The 24193-nt window shown below is 44.6% G+C and overlaps 1 protein-coding gene across 6 annotated transcripts in view; it reads right to left on the bottom strand.

Moving 5' to 3' along the window:
- Nucleotides 1-24193, bottom strand: part of ACVR2A (activin A receptor type 2A) — a 112902-nt gene that overhangs the window by 11698 nt on the left and 77011 nt on the right. For 5 of the 6 annotated variants that reach the window (XM_053263727.1, XM_053263745.1, XM_053263704.1 and 2 more), the window contains 6 exons: nucleotides 14727-14750; nucleotides 8153-8296; nucleotides 7243-7386; nucleotides 4698-4843; nucleotides 3922-4036; nucleotides 461-599 (listed from right to left, as the gene is read on the bottom strand). In XM_053263727.1, coding sequence (XP_053119702.1) covers nucleotides 461-599; nucleotides 3922-4036; nucleotides 4698-4843; nucleotides 7243-7386; nucleotides 8153-8296; nucleotides 14727-14750 — 712 coding nt within the window. The remainder of the gene's footprint in view (nucleotides 1-460; nucleotides 600-3921; nucleotides 4037-4697; nucleotides 4844-7242; nucleotides 7387-8152; nucleotides 8297-14726; nucleotides 14751-24193) is intronic. The other variant, XM_053263736.1, reaches the window with a different exon arrangement.

Genomic DNA, 24193 nt, shown 5'->3' with positions numbered 1-24193 from the left:
TAAATAACAAAAACTTAAGGTAGACCATATTTAAATCCTGCCTTTATTCAATGGAGCTCAGGCTAGCATACAAAGGACCTTCCTTTTAGCTCAATCCTGTGCCCATCCAAGTACATGCATCTAGAGTGTGGGGCAACTTCAGGGGGAGGCATCTTGTATGAATGGGTGTTTTGGCTTGTATAAAATGCCTCCACACAATATTGGCACTAAGGGCACTGTAGTGAGGAGGATGGGGCCAGTTACCCTGCCACAAGCTTCCTCCAACTCATGCTCACTTTACTGACACAATCAATAGCCACTGACAAACAAGTCTAGAGGCCTATCTGGCATTCTAAACTACAAAGCTATAAGGAATTTAGAACCTCCTTTATGATAGGCTTCATGAGACATACAGATTGGTTTTAATTCAGAAATTGAGCTCTTAACATTTCCTCCGATGATTAAATTACATGTTGCTTACCATCTGACGCAGTGCATCGTGATGCTAGTTCCCAAAGTACAAGTCCCATGGCATACATATCTATTCTCAAAAATGCATCCCTTTGAAAGTTTATAGCACCTTCTAACACTTCTGGAGCCATATATCTGCGGGTGCCAACCTTGAAAAAGTGAAAGTGCATGTTAGGGTTGCAGATGGGAAATCCCAGCTTTAAACATACACATACAGCATCCTTCTAGGAATGTACTCAGTGGCCGACATCTGGACTATACATGTGACAGAGAAGGGATACTTTTTGCTTATTTCCCCTTCTCTCTGCAACCCACAGTGTCCCAAAAATATGTCTCCGAGTTCCAAGGCATGCAGGAAGATATTTTTAGGAGGCACAGTGGACTACAAAGGGAAGGGGGAACCGCAGAAAGCACCCCGCACCCGTGCACATGGTTAGTTTGGATACCAGCAAGTGCAAGTATTGCTAGACCTGAAATCATTTAGCACATGATACTTGGGGATTAATACCAACCAGCGTTAGAGCTGAGCTGTCCCAATCAAAAGGCCAACATTGCTCACTTTAAAAAAATATGAATTGCCTTCAGAATATTAAACATTAACAGATCATTCAAAATCTTTTGAACCCAACAGTTTCAGTAGAAAATAATTCAAAGGAATGAGATCAGCTTAGGAGAGAGCTGTTGGCAAGGATGATGACAAAGAATATTTATATACTGCTTTTCAACAAATGTTCCCAAAATAGTTTACACAGAGAAATAAAAAATAAAATTGATATCCTGTCCCCCCAAGGGCTCACAATCTAAAAATAAACATAAGGTAGACACCAGCAACAGCCACTGGAGGGATAATGTTCTGTGGTTGGATAGGGCCAGCTGCACTTTAAAAAGGTGCCTCTTTGCTCGGGAAAGGAAGACAGATTGGCCCAGACAGGGAGAAATATTCCTCCGTTATCAGGGTAGTCTCCAATACCAAGGCCTCTACACAAATTACATAAGGATCTGGTCAAGATTTGTCTAGGTTTCTGGAAGCCTTCATGCAGCCTTGGCAAGAAAGAACTACAGTGCCAGGAAGCAAATTTACAGCACAATCCTATGACGCTCAGAAGCATGTGCCACTGCATTCAATAGGGCTTGCTCCATAGTATGTGCGTATAGAGGAGAGCTGGTCTTGTGGTAACAAGCATGACTTGTCCCCTTAGCTAAGCAGGGTCCGCCCTGGTTGCATATGAATGGGAGACTTGATTTGTAAGCACTGTAAGATATTCCCCTCAGTGGATGGAGCCACTCTGGGAAGAGCAGAAGGTTCCAAGTTCCCTCCATGGCAGCATCTCCAAGATAGGGCTGAGAGAGATTCTTGCCTGCAACTTTGGAGAAGCTGCTGCCAGTCTGTGAAGACAATACTGAGCTAGATAGACCAAGAGTCTGACTCAGTATATGGCAGCTTATTATGTTCCTATGTTTACATTTTTACTATCCAATATCACTGTCTCTCCCTGCATTCTGCTACTCTGCAATTTTAATTATTTAAAACTGACGTATTTATGAAATCTTGAAGAAAATGGGCAGCAAGCAGACCTTTAGTAAAGTGCTGCACTATACGCAGAAGTTTGTTCTATGAACTAGGTATGTGTGAACTAGATTCGTGCACAGGCTTGGCACTAAATGGGTTCGGATAAGGCCATGTATGTGCTGGCACTACACGTGGGTTCTTAGGAGGAGCACTGTCACAGCAGGAAGCTGCTTGGGGTGTCAGCGGTCAGGCAAAGACCTGCCCGTCTCCTTTTTAAATATCCCCCTCACTGCTCCCCTCCCTCCCTGCACAGACCTTGGTTCGTGCACATCCCTGCTGTGAATAGGAGGAGTACTCCAATCAAAGAAGCATCTTTATATGAGAAGAGGTCCTCACACAGCACAGTGAGGAGTTTCAGCTAATGGAGCACAGCTCTGCTAAAAGTCTGGATGCTACCCCATGTGTTTAGAACTGGTTTGCTTGATCTATTCCAAATTTTAGAGCTAACCATGGTAAAACAAAAAAGCCTCTCAGACGAATCTTGTTCTACAGCACGAGTATCTATATTATTACATTACGAGTAGGTGAAGCCCGTCACTGATCGGACAGTCTTTTTGCATTGTGGGGGGATAATGGTTGCAGAAACAGCGATACTGGAGTGCTTGACCTAACCCCAACAACAGTATTAGGTTCCTGAGCTAAACAATCAGTTCTTGCAGCAAGAGTGGATGGAAGCAGCCTGCGTGGTGAGAGTGACTATTTAAACTTTAAAGCTCCCCCTGCATCAGCTGAGAAGCGCAGGGCAGTGTAAAGCTCAAACACTCTCCCCACTTCTCAGTCGAAATGTTTAAAGGAGCAGGCGAGAATAGATGGAGCAGCCTGCACCTTTCGTGCCACTTCTCTCCACATATCAGCTGAGAACTGGGGAGAGTGACTATTTAAGCTGTATACCAATTTAGTTAGTGAGTAGAAAACCACAAATACCCCACCCCCAGATATTATACCAATATCTAAATTGGTATACAGGGAGGTGGCTCATGAAAGAGCAAAACAGCTATTTGAGGGCCATCTGTATGTAAAAGAACAGTTTAAAATTTTTTAGGATTTCAACTTCAAACATTCATTTTATTCAATTACCATCATATATGGTAAATTTGAATAATTGTAAGTTTGAATCTGAGAAAGATGATCTTCTCTTGGGCACAATGTCATTTTGGAATTCTGGATCTTACTGAGTATTAAAAATCTGAGAAGAACAGTTAAAATATGATTATACAGGAAAACCTCGATATTCATGGGGGTTCCATTCCCCACCATTACCATAGATAAGGAAACTACGAATTCAGAATCATTACGTCTATGGTATCACAGAGGTGGTTAGGTTCCTGGAGGCTGGGAAACTGTCATGGAAATGGGCCAAAATGGGGGGGGGGCACAATGTAAAGTGCCCTGCCATGGCCCATGGACCTCCAGCACTCCAGCAATGCCCCTGAGAAGTGCTAAAATCCATTTTCTCCCATGAAAAGTTGGGTTTTAGAGCTTTTAAAAAACAAAATGAGCCACAAAATGGCAGGCGGAAATGACCTCGGAGATCATTTCTGCCCCACTCCAACCTGCGGATCTTAATCATTTGTGTGCTGGTTTTAATTGCATATGCCAAGATCAGTTGCTAATTGCCCAACTGCAGATACCTGGAACCAGGATAGTGAGTCTGAATGCCAAGGTTTGCCTGTATACAGAATTTCTTCTAAAAACCCATAAAAAATTTAAACCTCTCCTCCCCACCCCACAAATTCTGGTGTAAAAAATACTGCTTTCAGCTAATTTCAGTGGATTGTTCAGGCAAAATTTGGTACCTGTAGGTCACTGAAAGTATGACTTTATTTTGCACAAGTTCTTCAAAATATATATCAGACAGAAGGGTGAGTGTTTCCATTTTGACTTGAACAAAAAACACGTACCTGTCCATGTGTATCTCCAGCTGACTTCCCAGCCTCAAATTTTAATGCAAGACCAAAGTCAGCAATACAAGCTGTAAGATTGTTTTTCAGCAATACATTCTTGCTTTTGATGTCCCTTTAAAAGAATTAACACAAAGATGAGAACTACCAACACAAAACAGGAAGACTAAAGGGTCCTAAAGAATAAAGTGTAATTGGATAGTTTCAAACCCTCAACTTGCATTTTATTCATAACTAGGACATTGTTTAAGCAGTAAATATGCAGCCATATAGTCAGGGCAACAAGCCCTAGTGACATTCAATGCCACCAACATCTTCAAGAAAAATGTATCACATCTAGGTGCCAGTCCACCAAAACCTGTATTGGCTTCAAATGCATTTATGGCTACTGCTTACATTATCAAAACTGGATCTACGTTACTGGCAAAGTTGAAGTAACAGTCTGCACTAGAATATTGTTCTGGAAATATTCCAATTGCTTTTCATCATTCTGATTATATATTTCTGCAGATATTATTATGTAAAATACATTAACTACTAATAACTCTTAAGTAAAATAAAGGAATACCGTATTTTATGGACTATAAGACTCACTTTTTTCCTCGAAAAATATCCACCAAAATTCAGGTGCGTCTTATATGTTTTAACAGTTTAATATGTTAAAACTCTGAAAAACTAGATTAAAATTAAGGTGCGTCTTATAGTCCGTAAAATACGGTATATATCCTCTATATGTTTAATATAAAATAACGGCCCAGATACTATGTGAATCATACCTATGGGATATAGCTGGTTTATGTCCATCTTTTAGCCCAGGGATATCTTCATGAAGATAAGCCAAACCTCTAGCCATAGTTTCAGCAATGTGACACAGTTCATTCCATGAGACTACATTAGCTTTCAGGAAGTCTGTAAGTGAACCCTGAACAATGAAAGTATCAAAAGTTACACCTTCTCTCTCAGTTCAGTCTTCAATAAATTATCCTAATCTTCAACACGTTTGAAGTAAAAATACCATACAACAGGGTCTCAGATATAAATCTCTACAAGTTCACTAGTGTGCATATAGTCTCTCTGGCTAACACCGGGTTCTCCCTGTCCAGCATAATGTCAAGACAGTGTACTGCCTCCCCTCCCCGCATCCTCCCAGTGTGGATGCACATGCAAAGTGGTCTCCAATGCAGCTGCAAGAAGGGAAGCTTGCATGCACATCAAGTCTGGAATAGCAGACATTTCATGCTAATTCCAAATTCAAGTTCTAATTTTTGTTCAACTGGTACAATTGCCCTGACCCTTAGTTGTCCAATTCTACTTTTACTTTGTTGGGGGGGGGGGGGGGGAATTACCAGTAGCTGGGTAAGCAACCTCTCATAAACGTTAGCCAAGGTTTTAAGAATGGGGATTTATTTATTTGTTCAATTTTTATACCACCTTTCATATTTTTATTTATTACATTTTACATCCCACTCTTCTTCCAAGGAGCCCAGAGTGGTGTACTACATACTTAAGTTTCTCCTCACAACAACCCTGTGAAGTAGGTTAGTCTGAGAGAGAAGTGACTGGCCCAGAGTCACCCAGCTAGTTTCATGGCTGAATGGGGATTTGAACTTGGGTCTCCCCGGTCCTAGTCCAGCACTCTCACCACTACACCACGCTGGCTCTCCTGTCTCTCATAAGACATCCCAAGATGGCTTACAAACGTTAAAAATACAGGAAAACTCCATTAAAATCGCATTTAAAACCTTAAAAATCAGTTAAACAATAAAAACTATAACAAACCAAACCAAACCAAACAAACAAAAAACCACCCCACAACATTAAAAAGACAGTAGCAAGAAAGCTGAAAGACTCGGCAGCCCTTAAGGGGTAAAAGCCTGAATAAAAAGTTATTTTGTTTTTTAAGAGCATATTTATGCAAATATAGACACGCATCTATATGTGCATCCCACTGAATGCAACAACAGCATTCTGTTTCAATGTACACCTGGGAACACATCCAAGTTATAGCGGCAGTTCTAAAAGCAAAAATGTCCAAGACACTCTGCAGCACTTCTGTGGCTATCCAAGGCCATGCGGCAGCAACACTAAAGGCTCCATGGAAATAAGCAAATAGGTTGAGAGCACACTACTAATGTCCCATTCACTCAGTGGAACATATACAGACGACTATTTGCATGACCCTCTCAGTTACATGGGAGAGGAGCATGGGAGCACATCTTTTTATCCCATCCAGAAAGCTGTCGCATTATCACATCAGGCCAGTTCATTTGAACTGTCCTCAATATATGGATTAAATATGTATTATTTTGAAAATACCACACACTGAAGTGTGGTATAGGTGAACTCCCTGGCACAATTACATGAAAATGGGTTGCCAGGCTGGTTTGGGAGGCGATAGGATAGATATGCACTCACACTCCTCTCCCATATGATTAGAATGGGTTGGCAGCCATAATGTCATAGTTGGCCCTCTGTTTTTCAATTATCAGCTACCAAAAACTTTGTGTATATGAGCAACCTCATGTTGAGTTCTCTTCCAAAATTAGTAGTGTAACTTACTTAGTGTTCCACTGTTATGCCGAGCATTTCCCTGTCCTACATTTGGCTGGCAAAGCAGGAAGACACCCTTCTTGTCACGGGTAGTTCTAACCCTAGATGATGAACCTCTACACATGATCAGAAGGCAGTGATCTGGGTCTTGGAAGAGTCCTAAGCCCAAACTATCAACATGGCCAGGCTATGTTAACTCAGCTTGTACATAATCGCGACAGCAGCAAGTGTGGAGCATGGAAGTCCACCCGGGAATCGGTGGAACTGCTCCCACAATGCACCATGCTGCCAGAAAAAGGGAAAAAACCTCATCACAGCCACATTCTGAGTGGCCACAAGAGGGAAAGGGGAGAGACAAGATCCATCCAGTCCGATTTGGGCAAGGGATCAGAGACCCCTTGGTGGGTGGCTGCCAAAACCTGAAAACAGAGAGGGAAGCAGACACTCAATCCACAAACCCAGGTACTGGGACCCCGGCTGTGCACTAATCTAGGTTAAGACCCAGGGTTATTTTCAAGGATACCTGATTTTGGCAAGCCTGAGTTTGTGGGCTGTGCCCTGGTTTACACAATATGCTAACTAGGCTTGCCTCCTCTAACATGGGTGATCATGTTAAGAGCCTTGATGAGTTTTGTTGCAAATACTTTAGTAGCTTGTTGATATATACATGCTGTTTATGACTAGGTTCATTTCCATTTCCACTAGCCATTTCCTCACATCCCACACACAGAAACCATATCACTTAAAATGAGAAATCAACAGTCCAAACACCTTTTCGTGAAATGCTGTTATTAGCCACAAATCTACATCAATGTTGGTGCCTCGTTTCTCCGCACCGATAAATTGTAGTACATTTTCATGCTTCATTCCAGGCAAGCTGTATATTTCATATTCATTTTGCCATGACTGTTTATCCTAGGGGAGAAAAGGCTTTTAATATACCCACAATGTGTCAAAAATCTCTCATGTTTGTAACATCACTTCTGTAATTCTCTCTCAAAAACAATCTATCATCTTTTAACTACTCCTATGTCTTTCTGTTCCTTAATTTATTTTTAAGACATTATTGTAATCTTTATAAGCTGCCCAGAACACAAACACACCTACCCCAGGGTGGACTAGGGATGTACAAATCAATGTATTAAAAACTGGATGATTAATTCAAAATGACAAATATGCACTTTGTTAATATAGCAATCTGAAAGTCGATTACTTCAGTGTGTCTTGTGTTAGAAATGTGTCACATACTGTAATTACCTGAATTCAATACTAGTTTTCCCCCAGGTTTTTTGTAATTAGAAATCAGGAGGAAATCAAGATTTGTCCCTTTCAAGTAAATGCAGTTATAACCTGAATTTAACTTCTACTTTTAACAGGGGGTCACCTTAAATTGAGAGTCTTCTATTCGGGTAAATATGGTAAGCCATTATTTCAGCAAACTATTCTTTTAGGATATGAGATTAACATAACCATGTTCATATAACTTTCCTTTTGTCGGTTCAATAAAAAGGTGACTTCTAGTCTGGTATTTCCTCACTTTCTTTGTTTTCAGAACTGCCCCCACACACACACACACTTTTAAAATAAATGTCTTGAGATGTAGTACAGTCCCAACTTTTTCTGGTTTTCATAAGCAGCAACTTTCAACCAAGTTGCATTTACTCTGAAGGAATTTATTTACCTGGATTGGGAATATTTTCACAGCTACATATTCATTTAACAACTGAGCTTTCCAGACACAGCCAAATCTTCCCCTAGCTTTGACTTCTAGTAACTGCAGTGGCTTCAGACCCATCAATGGTGATGGAGGTGGTGGTCCAGGATCCTAGAAACAGACAGACAAACTAATCAGACTCTGGGGTTCACACCCACCCCTCCATGCTACACCACCACCAATACTCAGAAGAATAAAAACCATGAGGTGGCAAAGTTCTGCTAATAAAACTTACTAGCAGAAGATAGGCAGTAATTAGAACACAGAAGCAAGTTAACATATTTATGACAATGATCGGGATTGTACAGCAACAACTCAAACTATATGGAAAGCATTGACCAATTTCATAAGTGACTAAATACCTTTGACAATATTACTACCGATTACTACTACTAACTACGAAGCATATTTATAAACCGTTCTTCAACAAGTTTCCAAATCGGTTTACACAGAGCAATAACAAGTAAATAAGATGGCTCCCTGTCCCCAAATGGCTCACAATCTAAAAGGAAACATAAGATAGACACCAGCAACAGCCACTGGAAGGATGCTATGCCAGGGTTAGTCTCCCAATACCACAATGGTACTTATAGATGCAATATAGCAAAAGCTAGGCACAGATAAATCATTTTGATTTCAGCAATCCTCAAGCACAATTAACTTTTAACTGTTTAATTGATTTTAAGATTTTAAATGTAACTTTGATGGAATTTTATTGTATTTTAACTTTTTAAAACCACCTTGAGATGCTTTATAAAAGGCGGTACACAAATTTAACAACAAACTCTCTCTGCACTGTGTCACAACTTCAGTTTCCGCTAGCAAAAAGCAGATAGTTATGGACTGGCTGCAGTTCTCTGTAGCAAGTACCCATTTGAGGAAATGCGTGTTTTCCCAATATAATGAGCCAAGTAGTGATGGCAAGCACAGAATATCTACCTGATTCTTGCCAGTGCTGCAAACAGAGAACTACCAATTAACAGCAGGTGGTCGTCTCCTTTAGGTCCCTGTAGATTGTGTACATGGGGGATAAAGTGTGAAGCTGGCACAACCTTTTTAGGAACAATTCAAGCTCAAACTATAAAAAGTGTCCGTTAACTATATGCATATACATGCATTACATGTGTATGCATATGAGGTTACTATAGGTTTAACTACATATCTGCATCTATAATAAAAGGCTTGGGTGTACACCCATGTCTCTGCGCCCGTGTCTTTCTCGGCCGTTCTGGGCATGCCCAGAACATCCGAGAAAGATACGGCCGCAGGAACCAGGCAGCCATGTTGGCTCCCGGTCCGGGAGAAGGAGAAGCGGGGACCGGGGAGGGCAGAGGCAGCCGCAGAGAGAGGAGAGGCGGTGGAGGCGGGTCTGGCCCGCCCCCCGAAAAGAGCAGAGAAGGGAAAGACGGCGGGGGCAAGCCGCAGGAAGGCCGGAGGAGGCGGGCACGGGACCACACAGACTGCAGGCAGAGGCGACAGCGGCGGGACTGGCCCTGCCGCGGGGAAAAACGAAGCGGCGGCGGGACCGGCCCACCTGCAGGGAGGGGGGAAACGGTGGCAGCGGGGGTTTAGAAACAGCAGTGGCGGCGGTTTAGGATCGGCAGCAGCAGCAGAACCGGCCCGGGAAGAGGGAAGGGAAAGGCACCAGACCCGACGCGGGGATAGAAGCGGGCCGGAAAGGGACCACGGCGGCAGGACCAGCCTGCCCATGGGGAGGGAAGAGAGAACAAGGGCGGGACCGGAACAGACAAAGGATAAACAGTGGCGGTGGAGCCCACACCCGCCAGGGAGAAAAACGACGACGGGAAGAGGAGAAGCGGGGACGGGGAGGGCAGAGGCGGCCGCGGAGAGAGGAGAGGCGGCGGCGGGTCTGGGGGAGGAGGAGAAGCGGGGACCGGGGAGGGCAGATGCGGCAGCGGTGGGTCCGGCCCTGCCGCTGAAACGGCCGCAGGCACCAGGCAGCCATGTTGGGGCCAGGAGGAGGAGAAGCAGGAAGGAGATGCGACCCCAATTTCAAGAACCGGCTGTGGGAACGTGAGTCTCTTTGCCCCTCCCTTCCCCAATCTTCCACACGCACTTTAACCGTCTCTCGATTATTCCGGGGCGGGACTCTCGCCTGCTCTCCCCGCCACCAGCCCCATAGATGGAGGAAATCGTGTTGGAGAAGAGGCTCTCCGTCCCCATCCCCCAACAGAGCCTTCAAATCAGGGCTTCCTGGCCCGTGTCGAGAAGAGGAGGAGGGCACCGAAGCCTGCCCAGCAGGGTCCTTGGTCTGCGGCCACCCAACCCGTAAAAACAAGGGCGGGTGTGTGTGTGGCGAGCCTGAATGAAAAATCCGCCCAGGCCCCAAATGGGACCTCCGCCTCCCTCCCAGCACCGCCCAGGATGCAGCCCCCCCCCCGAAAGTTCTTTGCGGGAGGCCGGAGAAGGCTACTAGCGCCCATTATTTTAACGGGCTGAAAATTACTAGTATTTAATAAAATTCTTACCACCGTTTGGCAGTACAACATAGGCAACCTACCTCAGGATCCAAGCCACTCCAGAGTGGTTTATTCATCAATATGATCATTGCACATCAATTTTTAATGTGCACTGAACATAAATGTTACCTGGGTACTGGTTTTTAGTTATACTATGATTTTATGCAAGTGGGAAGGATCAGGTCCGCTATACACACGATAGTAATATCTCCCTGGGTGGTTGGGTGGGGTTTTTTCATATTTAAAACAGCAGTTGCAGTCCAGACTGGAATCATAGCGGGAGGGGATTCACCCGTTGTCCTGTGCTTTCCTCCCCCATATATTATTGCCTTCCCTTGAAGCAGATATTTGCCCTCAAGGATGCCACTGCAGCAAAGGTCACCATTGAGACTAATAGCCAATTTGAGGGAGGCAATTCTCAACAGGTAGACACTGTGGGGGCAAAAGGTTAAGCCCCCACTCCATTTACTTTACCCCCAGCTGAAATAAAGCTTACATGTAGTCATTTGTTAATACGGTATTTATCCCTTTACCCTCCCTCCTCTCTCCCATCATCTCCGCCACTGTCAAGGTATAAACAGTACTAGCTTTACCAGCGCAGAACATCTGCACGCTAGTACTTGATTGCTCTCCTCACCCCCTGGCACAGCCCCCCTCACCTCAGAGATCTTTCCACCCTCACCTGAGCCGCACTCCTGCTCCTCTATCTAGTTGCTTCTATCCCCCTCACCCCTCTTGGTCATGGCTATAATGTTGTGGCACCTATTGGCCAAGCTGCAGATCCCTATCCCCAGAGACCTCCCTCCTTCACCCCACTCCTACTCCTCCCCACAGGAACAGAAGCAGTTGACCAGGCCCTTCCTCACTGCCACCACCGCAATGGCCACTGGTTCCCCTCATGCCGCTGACAGGCCTGGGCCCATCCCTTGCCTGCCTGCCTCCACCAATGGTCTCGGTAGCCCCAAACAGCAACAGTGGTTGATTGGGTCCTTCCTTGCTGCTGCCGCCGCCACCGCCACCACCATAACCGCTCATTTCCCTGAGGCCATTGACAGGCCCGGGCCTGTCCCTTGCCCTTCCTTCCTTCTTTTTCTCTTCCCTTCCCTTCTCTCTCTCTCTCCCCCTTCACTCACTTTCCCTCTGTCTTTCTCTCCCCCCCCCTTTCCCTTTCTGAGTTAACAGTTCTTGTCTGTCTGTCTATCTAATTCTCTAAGATATACCCATGGCTAATCTTGTGTGTTGCAGCTCTCACGAGAGTTCGCCAGCATAAGCACCATGGTGATTGGACAGTGGGGATTCCATATGCAAATAGGGAGGAGGAGCCGGAGAGACCAGAAGCACCATGGTGATTGGGCAGTATGGATTCCATATGCAGATAGGGAAGAGGAACCTCTGATGGTTAAGGACAGTTGGAATGCAACTGTTAATGGTTGGAATATGTTTTTAATTGTAGAGAGGAATCTATAGATAGATAGTGGGGTGTCCGTGAAGAGAGGGGTTGTGAGGCAGATCTGTTTCCTCATCTAATTAAAACAGCAGCCTCCTTCTCCTGAAGGGGCTCTTTCCTTCTGTATTAAAATACTATCCCTTGGTGTCCCTTTGAGACTGTTGTTCATCCAAATCTGAACTTCCCTATGGTGTCCCTCAGGGCTCCATATTGTCTCCGATATTGTTTAACATCTACACGAAACCACTGGGAGAGATCATCAGGAGATTTGGTGCAGGGTGTTATCAATATGCTGATGACACCCCAAATCTATTTCTCCATGTCAATATCATCAGGAGAAGGCATAACCTCCCTAAATGCCTGCCTGGAGGCAGTAATGGGCTGGATGAGGGATAACAAGCTGAGGCTGAATCCAGATAAGATGGAGATGCTTATTGTGCGGGGTTGGAACGCGGGAGACCATTTTGATCTTCTTGTACTGGATGCGGTCAAGCTCCCCTGGACGGAACAGGTACACAGTCTGGGGGTGCTTCTGGATCCAAACCTCTCTCTGGTGTCCCAGGTTGAGGCGGTGGCCAGAGATGCTTTTTATCAGTTTCTGCTGATACACCAGCTGCATCCATTTGAGATGAACGACCTCAAAAATCATGGTACATCTGCTGTTAATCTCTGGATTACTGCAATGCACTCTATGTATGGGGCTGCCTTTGTACATAGTCTGGAAACTGCAGTTGGTTCACAATGTGGCAGCCAGGTTGGTCTCCGGAATCTAGGAGATTACTCCTGTGTTGAAGGAAATACACTGGATGCCGATATGTTTCCGGGCAGAATACAATGTGTTGGTTATTACCTATAAACTCTAAACAGCTTAGGCCCTGGGTATTTAAGAGAACGTCTTTGCCATGAGCCCCACCACCTGTTAAGATCATCTGGAGAGGTTCATCTGGGGTTGCCGCCAACTTGTTTGGTGGCTGCTCAGGAATGGGCCTTCTCCGTTGCTGCCCCAGACTTTGGAATGCGCTCCTTGCTGAAATAAAAGTCTCCGCATCTTTGGCAACTTTTAAAAAGGCACTGAAGACTTATTTATTCATCCAGGCCTTTAATAAGATTCAGGGTTTTAAATGATTTTAATGTTTAAATGATTTTAATTGTTTTGGGAAACTGTCCTAAGCCATTTTTGGAAGGGTGGTATATCAATCAATCAATCAATCAATCAAATAAATAGGAAAAAATATACCAGGGAAGTGTTCACTAGATTTTGTTTAATATATAGAGAAGAGGAAATGAATGGTGAAAACTGCTTCAAATAATACTTGACTAATATCGAGTATGAATATTGCAGCCTGTAAAGACCATAAAGATAGGAATTAATTATTGAATGTTCATTGAAAGCAAAGTAGAACTAGAAGTATGTCATTGGGATTATGGTGCAAGTTATACAACTCTCCAAAACAAGCAAGGTGTATTTCATGGAAGATGAAACCTAATATGCATTTAGATAAGAGGCATCCGAAAAGTCTATCTAAAAAGGTGAAGGAAATGTGATGCCACAGAAAACAATTTTATTCCTGACACCTCCCAACAGTGAAAACTACACAAGTCCTCAACTTACAAATGGGTTGTGTATCAAAACTTGATTGGTAAGTGTGACATACGTAACTCAGAATACATACACATAGTTCCCAAGAGTGGTGACTTGTTCATATGTTTGGGCTGGCATTTGTAAGTTGGGGACTTCCTTAATGTAATAAGTTATGGAGCTTTGTTTGTATATATAGATGTTTGTAACTTGGCAAGTACCTGTATTGATATCAAAACACACACTAGAACAAAAGGTTGTATCCTAACCTCTGTGAGCAAAAGTTCATGCAAACACATTTTCACATCCTCTCGTCAACACAATAGCTCTCCTTCCCCCAAAAGTTACCTCAGATGATTAGGAGACCTCGGGCAATGGGGTGTGATGAGGAGTGGGGAATTGTAGGGGAAGGTAAAGAATTCCTTAAAGTTCTTATGAAACACTCAGGGGGAATGTCTGTGCCCAATTTTATGGATCCCCCTTCCCTGCAGCTTCCTACAACCATGAGGGGCCCCCAATTCTTAAGTGCTGCTTTTTGGTCAATTGCTGTGGGGAGGAGAAACAAGCAAGTCCACTAATGCAAACTTCTTTCCACTCAGAGGGGCTAAGATGTAATCTAAAATACTTAATACATCATGTACAAAAAGTATAGTAACTATACTGTACTAATATTAAACTGTAGTTGCTATACTGTACAAAGAGCCTTACCAATCTTTCTACTCTAATTTTCCCCCCAGAATTTGTTATCCTGATTTTATCTGTAGCTGGCACACTTAGTTTCTTCTATTTAAACTTTTGGGTCACCTTGACTACTGAGGCCACAGCTAGAGAGATATTTTAAAAACTTAAAGAATAGTGTCTAGCAGTTCATAAAAGGCAATTTCATCTATCAACACTTTCCACACACGAGTATTGGTATTTGGATCCAAACATATTTATTAATAAGCTGCTCAAATTGTGTTCATAGATCTATAATTCCACAAATCGATCTACAATTCCACAAATCCATATCAATCAACAAACAATGTATCTTACCTCTATCATTATATGAAAGGCGTGCTTGTAAAGAAAAAACACACAGGCAAAAGGAAATTACTTGATATAGTACAAATGAAGTACAAGAGCAACTTAAGAAAGGTGACAGAAGAGAATAAAGTATAAAAAATTTAGAGCTAGGATTCAGCATTGATTCTATTGTTTTAAAACCAGCAAGATCCCCCTTTCAAAATAGGAGGCATAGCAATAGGTTTACAACAGCTTAACATATTTGGAAGTCAATCATGTTTACAACTAATGTTCAAAACTAGTAATTTTTATGAGTTGAAAGATAACAAATTAAATATATTTTAACTGTAGTGCCCATGATACATACTGAACACCATGAATGTTCACATGTATAGCTATCTGGCTATTAACTAGTGTTCCTTTACAGATGCTTGTGAGCTTTCCAACTCCTTTGAAGTGAAAATTAAAATGTAGGCAATGAACATTTCTATAGGTTCCAATATCACACCAGAGGGCAGTGCTGCATCACCTAGAATTACCTACAAGTCTTAAATACCTGTGAAGCAAAGCACACACACTCCTATGCAACATGCTATTTGGTGTTAATATTTTTATTTTGGCAGATCAGTAGAAATTAATGCTAGAAATACAATAATTGCCACTCCATATAAATGCTTTGATTTTCTATTGTTTCCATTCAAGAACTCTTGAGAAAGATGTACAATATTTAAATTTCATGATAAAAATAAGAACCAGATTGTTGTAATGGTTAGAGTTCTGAACTAGAATAGAGAGACCCAGACTCAAAATTCCCACATAGCCATGAAGTTAGTTAGGTGATCTTGGACCAGTCACCATCTCTTAGCCTGATCTACAAGAGGATAATTGTAAAAATTAAATGTGCTGGGGGCAAGGAGGCATGGTTAGTGGGGATAAACTAGTATCTTGGTTTACCACTCTGCTCCTTGGAAAAAGGCTGGAATACTGGTGTCAATCCATAATCATAATCATAATCATTGATAACCACCCTAAAAAGTGTCAGAAGACAAATTAAACTCCAGAAGGCCTGTAAGTCACAAAGGGGCATTAAACATGTAAAACAAACATTTTAGTTTGGAAGGAATCAGTACAATGTATTTAATTTATTTATTCTAGTGACCATAAGAACCACCAAGTTCTTGTGCACCCCTGTGTTATCCTAAACTTACCCCCAAGCCTGCTAGTTAATGCAAGCTTATAAGAGATACATCCTAAATCAATTCCATCAAGTCATTTCTGGACACCCAGTAGCTACTAATTTCAAGATTGGTCCCTAGAAATTTAGAAAATTGTGCCCTATTGTGTGCACTGGAGTTGAAATTTTGAAGATGTTGTATTAAGCTACAAATCCTAGCTAAACTCTGACCAGATTCTATTTGGGGGTATACAGCCTTCAGAACTTTATACTCCTGTATAAAGCACTGTATGCCCCTAATTAATAACCCAAAAAGAGTAATCATCATGAATTGAATCTTTTAAGTAAAACCAGGAGTGCTCTTTGGACCCAACTTCTGTGGGGAAGTCTGGTCCACAGCACTGGTGGTGGGTGAGGGGGAAGGCCTCCAAATGTCCTGGGCAGAGACTGGGGGATGCTTGCAGCCCACTCAGGGCCCACCCACTGATCTCCTGCGGGACTGTTTGGGGCCCGCAGTTGCCTGTCTCCATGGTGGCGGGGGTGGCTAACGCTCTGGATGCTGTCAAATGCTTGTGACCTTCGCAAGTTGAACTGCACAGGCATGGGGAGCAGCTCATCTATTCCAGGCCCGCCAGCAAGGCCCAGCTCAGGCCGGGTCAGGTCCATCAATTTGTCAGGATGATGCCTTAGACACCCCCGCTGCCACAGAGAAAGGTGGCTACTTTCCATCTATTTGCTGGACCACCCATCACCCAGATATGCAAGTGCTTTGCTTAGACTTTAGAATGTGTTAGGAGCTGGAAATGACTTTTGCACATGCTCAGACACTATGGAGTTGGTTCCCCACAAGCTGGCCACTCAGTTGAACTACTTTAAAAAGGAAAACGTAAGAAAAAGAGGTCACCCAAGCCAGACTCCTGCTCTGCAGAGAGGGGATTCTCCAAAGGTTGAATTCTCTCTGGAAGCAGAGAGTGGTGGCAATGACTACTGGGACCTTGCATTGTAGAAGGGGTTAGTGAGTGAAACTACCTAAACTCCTGTTGGGGCTTCTGAACTGGGAAGAGGGTTTCCAACCCTGGACCTCCCCCAAGTATGCTTAAAATCATCCGGTAGAACTGCCACCAGTCTCCTATGAAACAAAACTAACATTAAAACCTTCCCTGTTTTATCTACAACCATGGTGAACTCAAATTATAGCCAAAATGCCTTAAAACCTCTTTAAAGAGCATGTAGCCAGAACAGGCTTGTGAGGAGACAGAACGGAACATGTTTCCATTCAGATCAAGTTTAAAACAATCAAAAGATAGTTCATTTAAGTAGATATAAAAAGGAGGATGGTTTACATGGCAAACAAAGCAAAAAGGTTAAGATGTACAAGCAAGGACCACAAACACCCACAGCACTGCCTGGGATATCTGGAGTGCCCACCCCTGGGCATTTTGGAGGCCTTAGCCACGGAGACAGGCAGCAGAGCCAACAACAGGACTCAATGAGAAGCAAGCAGGCTGGCCACAGTCAGAGTGGCATGGGTACGTGCATGTCAGTTAAGAGTACCTTTTCCAAGATTTTTTCTAGAGAAAGAAAAATTGGTAGACTGACTGTGAAGGGTTCTTTTTCAGGGTATAGGGAGGTCAACAAAAAGAACAGATAAAATAAGCTAGAACAAAGGCAGTAAAGGGACAGATAAACTGTTAGCCTGGGGGTCGGCCTACTCCCCTGACTATAGGTCCAGTGAGGACTGAAAATACTGAGAAAAATGTGTCCCCTATCCACAGGTGGGCCGGATGAACTCCCTATATCCTGAAAAAGAACACTTCACGGCAAGACTATCAATGTTTCTTTTCCCATGGTATAGGGAGGTCATCCTCAACATGACGGGGTGTACACAAGCGGAATAGGAATAGGGAGGGAAGCGGATGGTTAAACCACCTGCTATAAAACTGTCCATCCCATAGCTGCTTAAGCCGCATGGATAGACAACCTTATTGTTTTTCACAAATGGGGACACTGAGGCCCAAGTGACTGCTTTGCAAATCTTGGTTATTGGTGCTCGTGCTGAAAAAGCAGCTGAAGTACAAGCACTCCGAGTGGAATGGGCTGTGAATCCATGAGGAATAGACAAACTGAGACACTCATAAGCAAGGGCAATAGCTACCCTGATCCAGCAGCCCAGGAAAACCTTAGAGCCCAAGAAGAAAGGCTGGAAGGACAAAAACAAGGAATTTGTGCTGCGAAAGAATTTGTTACACTTCGTATAAATTCGGAGGGCCCTGCGAACATCCAGAGGGTGCCAAAACTCTTTCCTTTGGATGAGAAGGAGCTGGACAAAAAGGAAGGCAGAGCCAACTCCTGTTCCCTATGGAAAAATCGAATTAGCCTTTGGCATAAAGATTGGGTCCAATTTAAGAATCACTGAGTCCTTTTGGAAAATGCACAATTCCTTGTGCACAAAGTGGCCAGCTTGGACACCCTTCTAGCAGAACTGATCGCCACAAGGAACAGAAACTTGAAGCACATCAGCTTTAGCAAACCAAACGTAGAGGCTCAAAAGGGGGCCCTTGTGCGGGCATTTAGAACATTTTTCGAGTCCCAAGATAGAAATCTATGTACTAGAGATGGAGTCATGTTGGAAGCTCCCTTTAAAAAATTGAAAATATGGGGATGTAGGGCAGAGAAGCCCAGTACTGAAATGTCCAGGACAGATGACAAAGCTGAAGTTTGGTGTTTCAAGGTATTTGGACAGAGACTCATCTTGAGATCTGTCTGGAGAAAAGCCAAAACTTCTGAAACTCCCGCTGAGGAGGACTGGATTTGTTGCCTTCGCCCCCAGCTACAGAAAGCTTACCAAATGGCTTGGTAAACCCGAGAACTAGAAGGCCACCTTGAAGCAAGAATCATGTTCTGAACTTGCCATGAATAATCTGTCTGCTAGCGACTCACACTCAACCTCCACACGTGTAGGTGTAACCACGCCGGATCTGGATGGAACAGAGGATCCTCTGATAAGATATCCACTCGGATGGGGAGACGCCATGGTCGATGAACAGACAGAGACAGTAGGTCCGAGAACCAAGAACGACGAGGCCAGTAAGGGGCCACCAGGATGATCTCCGACCTTTCTGACAGAAGCTTCCTGATGACAGATTGTGACAGGTGGAAATGCATAAAGAAGCCCAGGTGGCCAGTGACATGAGTACATCTATCTGTTCCACTTGGTAGTACTGGAACCTTGGAAGTAGAGTGTTCAGCGGAGACACGGACAGGTCCAGTTTAGCGGAGATGCAGACAGACCCAGCCTCTTCACAATTTGAGCAAAGACTTCTGGATTCAGAGACCATTCCATGGGATCTATCCATTGCCAACTCAACTAATCCGCCTGCAGATTTACTGAACCACTTAAGTGCTCTGTCAATACGGTGAGAAGGTGAGTCTGCATAGGCAAAGAGTAGATTGGGGTTTCTCATGAGAGCCCGTGATCTTGTGCCCCCTTGATGGCTGATGTGTGAACGTTATCAGAACATGTTTTCCCAGCAGTAATTCTTGCAACCGAAGCAAGACAAGACAAACAGCCTTCAGCTCCAGCCAACTGATACTGTGCTTCAAGATTTCCTGAGTCCATACTCCTTGTGCATGCTGTCCCAGGGAATGTGCTCCCCAGCCAGAGATGCTTGCAGCAGCAGTGACCACCACCTTGCATGGACTTTCCAGAGGAATTCGATGTGGAATTCCACCTTCAAATTGAGTTGGCAGAGGGCGATATGGCGGTGGGAGGGCGACATGCCATGTGAGGAGAAGGCATGTTGGCTATATCACGCCCTCCGGCCTTTATCCCATCCAAGGAGACCCTAGTAACTCTCCCAGCAGCTGACCTTGCCTGAAGCTCGTGCTATTAAATGCCAGGTCCATAAGTGCAAAGACTACAGCCACCCAGGAGATTATCCTGGATGAGCACACGAACCTGGCGTGCATTACGGAGACTTGGTTGGATGTGGGGGGAGATGTAAATCTCTCCCAATTATGCCCACCAGGTTTCCGGGAGCAGCATCAGCCAAGGTGGGGTGAATGGGGTTGCCCTGGTTCATTGGGAAACCATCCCCCTCACCAGATGCACTGTCCGCCATTCTGAACAGTTCGAGTACCTGCATGCAGTGATGGGATCACAAGACAAAGTTGGGATTCTGTTGGTATACTGCCCACCCCACTGTCTAACAGTCTCTCTGCCTGAGCTGCTTGAGGCGCTCAGAACCCCATGACTTTTAGTCTTGGGGGACTCAGAATGTCCATGTTGAGGCTGCCTTGTCTCGTGCAGCTCGGGACTTCATGTCCTCTATGACCACCATGGGCTTATCTCAACTGATTTCTGGTCCTACACATGTGGCAGGCCATATGCCTGACTTGGTCTTTGGGTCAATGTGGACAGTGGTGCTCTGTGGATAGTCCAAGAGACCTCAATACAGTTATCATAGACGGATCACTATCTGGTGAAGACTGGACTGAGGGTGGACCCAATACACCTCTTCAGGGGTGGGGGAACAGTTAGGATGGTAAACCCTCGGACACTTATGGATCCTAATGGATTCCTGACAGCTCCGGGAGAGTTTGCTGTTGAGAGAGTGAACAATCCTGTTGACACCCTGGTCTCCCTCTGGTATGAGGAGATCGGTTGGGTGATTGACACGGTCACGTCTAGACATCATCTCCCGACCTGCCGAGTCTAAGTGACTCCCTGGTATACAGGCGAGTTGTGGACAATGAAGCAGGCTGGTAGGCAGCTTGAGTGTCATTGGCGGAAAACTCAGAATGAATGTGACCCAACACAGGCTAGAGCCCATATCAGGGCCTACTCTATGATGGTGAAGAAATTCTACTTTCCTGCCACTACGAATCTGCTCAATGTCATCCAGTGGAGCTTTTTTGAGTGGTTCAGGGCCTCCTAGGTGAGGACCCCAAAGACCAAACAGAACTCTCAGCAGCTCACTGTGAACAATTTGCACCATATTTTGCCGATAAAATCATTCTGACTGTTCTGACTTGGATGCTAATGTTTTTGCAGCACTGGAACTGGATGTTGCCAATGCACCTTCTGGTCTTGTTAAACTGGATGTTTTTCAGATTGTGTTGCCTGGGGAGGTGGACAGTAGTCTTGGAAGGCTGAGGCCTACCAAATGCGTTCTCGACCCTTACTTGCCCTTCATGGTTGGTGAAGGCTACTGGGGAGGGACTGATTTCATGGGTGGCGGGGTGGTGAGTGCCTCTATAGAACAGAAGGTGGTGCCCCCTCACTTGAAGGAGGCAGTCATTAGATCCCTCCTTAAAAAGCCCTTACTGGATCCAGATGACTTAACTAACTTTCAAACAGTTTCAAATCCCCCCTTCTTGGGCAAGGTGTTTGAGAGCATTGTGGCATCTCAGCTCCAGGCAGTCCTGGATGAAACTGATTACTTAAATCCTTTTCTGTCTGGCTTCTGACCTGGATGTGGGAAAGAAACTGTCTTAGTCGCCCTGGTGCATGGCCTTTGCCAGGAGATAGACAGAGGGAGCGTGACTCTATCGATCCTCCTGGACCTCTCAGCAGCTTTCGATGCCATTGGCCACTGTATCCTTCTGGGATGTCTCTCCAGGTTGGGACTTGGGGGCACAGTTATATGCTGTCTCTGCTCCTACCTGGAGGATCATACTCAGAAGGTAGTGTTGAGGAATGCCTGCTCCACCCTTTGGCCTATGGGGTGTCACAAGAATCTATTCTGTACCACAAGTTGTTTAATATCTACATGAAACCTCTAGGAGAGGTCATCCGTGGGTGTGGGCTGCGGTGCCATCAGTGTTCTGATGACACCCAGCTCTACCTATCTTTTAAGTCAGCAGACACTAGGGGGACAGTGGATGTTCTGAACCAGGGCTTGAAGGCTGTTCTGGACTAGATGGGGGCAAACAAGCTGAAACTTAATCCAGATAAGACGGAAATGCTCTGGGTTGGTAGAACTGATCATCTGAGTAATGAGGTAAATCTGGTCTTGGATGGGATCACACTCTCTCTGAAAGAGTCTGCAGCTTGGGGGTGCTTCTGGACTTGACACTGTCCTTGGAGGCACAGGTGGTGACGGTGTACAGAAGTGCCTTTAACCAGCTATAGCTGGCATGCCAGCTGAGACTATACTTGGAGACGTCAAACCGGACCTCAGTCACTCATACTTTGGTAACATCCAGACAGGACTACTGCAATGCGCTCTATGTGGGTCTGCCCTTGAAGACGGTTCGGAAACTTAAGCTGGTCCAGGATGTTGCTGCAAGGATGCTCACGGGTGCAAGTTGCTTCATGAGTGTCACAAACACCCTGCAGCAGCTTCATTGGTTACTGATCCGCTTCCAGGCTAGATTCAAGGTGCTGGACTTTAAAGTTCTATATGGCTTGGGGCCAGGGTACCTGTCGGACCTCATTCACCCATATGAACCTGACAGGGCCCTCTGCTCTTCATCTCAGGTCCTGCTCATGGCCCCGTCACTAACAGAGATCTAGTTGGCGGGGACTAGAGGCAGGGCATTTTTGGTTGTGGCCCCTTAACTTTGGAAATCCCTCTTTGAAGAGCTTCGCCATGCTCTCTCGTTCTGTTTTTTAAAACCAATTATAAACACATCTTTTAAAAGAGGCTTTTAAATGTTTTACCTACTGCTTATATCTGGTCGGTTCCTTCGGTTTTTTTAATTTTCAATTTTTAATTTTAAAATAACTTTTTATTTGAAACTTGATTCTGACTGCAGTTTCAGCCTGACTTTTAACTTGTTTAATTTAGTTAATTTTATTAGTTTTATTTTACATTGTATCTATTTTATTGTTGTGAGCCGCCCTGAGCAATAGTGTACTGGAGGAGCAGGGTATACATATAAAATAGTAAATAAAATAAATAAAATAAAATTCCAGCGCGAGACCCTCCTTCATGGCTGGAGACAACCACCTTGAGCTTGCGAGGGAGTTGTACCATCACATGCCTCTTTTCCATGATGGCTCCCTGAAAAGGCAGGATGGTCCATTGAAGAGGTCTGGAGTGCTACCATGCCCAAGGGGTGAAATCCAAACAGGCAATCATCAACTCCATGGGTTGAGTTAAAGTCATTAGATCTACTCTGTGCTTGGACAATAGGGGCATTATTGAAGTAGCCATCTTCTGCTTGTGTACTAACAGGTGAGACAGTAGCCGCTTGTCTGTCGAATAGAGCGCCCAGATGCTGGAGGCACTGTGATGACCATAGATCATTCTTCAATAGATGAAGCCATGCTACTGGAGTATCTGAACAGTCTGCTAGACATCTCTGGAGGCTTGGCACAGTGAAGATGAGCAAATCAACAGATCGTCCACGGACAGGTGGGCATGAATGCCCTGGAAACAGACGTGGGCAGTCACTGCCACCATCAACTTGGTAAAGACTCAGGGCGCTGATGGCAGTCCGAAGGGGAGCACCCAGTATTGGTACTGACTATATTTGTAGGGAAATCTCAGGAAGCAGCAACAAGAGGAGTAGGTGGGTATGTGTAGGTAAGCTTCTGACAGGTCGATGGATGCCAGGAAGTCTTTGGGCTGGACAGCATGCTTGATTGACCTGAGGGATTCCATACAGAACGATCTCTTGCTCATGTTCTAGTTGAAGTGTTTTAAGTCCAAAATGACTTGCCAGGACCCATCCTCCTTTGGCACCAGAAAGAGTAAGGAATAAATGCTTGAATGTGATTCAGCCAATGGAACTGGCTCTATGGCCTGGATTTCCAACAGATGTTGAATGGCCTGTTCCATCAATACATTTTTGTTTGGACCCTGGATTTGCGGGTTTTAAAATAAAAATAAGGGAAGGAGAAATGAATTCTGTTGAGTACCCCTAAGGTACTGTCTGCAGCACCCAGCAATCAATGGTGCTATTCTCCCAGGCAAAAGCAGGAGCCTGCCCCCAACCAGGATTTGGCCATTGCTTATGATTTCCCTCAGTCGATGAGAAGGGGAAAGATCTGCCTTGCTGGTTTCTGGAAGTATCTCTAACTCGATTGCTCCAGGGCTGTCGCTGGGCTGGTTTGAAGGTTGGTGGTCGATTGTCTCTGTAGTTGTCTCTGAACTGGTTAGCTGGAGACCAGTGAAAGGCTCTGTAGGGATGAAAGGAAGACGAATAGGAAGTACTCCCTTTAAAGGGCCTACAAAACTCTGTGTCCAGCAGGCATGACCTTCTTTTTATGTTTAGTCTCGACCAGCACCGGCTCCAAAGACTCCCCAATCTGCCCCCCAGGAAAGGGGTAGCAGCCAGTGTAATCTTTGATTTGGCATCAACGTGCCAGTTCTTT

The sequence above is a fragment of the Hemicordylus capensis genome, chromosome 1, assembly GCF_027244095.1.
Source record: "Hemicordylus capensis ecotype Gifberg chromosome 1, rHemCap1.1.pri, whole genome shotgun sequence".
NCBI lineage: Eukaryota > Metazoa > Chordata > Lepidosauria > Squamata > Cordylidae > Hemicordylus > Hemicordylus capensis.
This window is presented reverse-complemented; position numbering and strand designations above follow the sequence as displayed.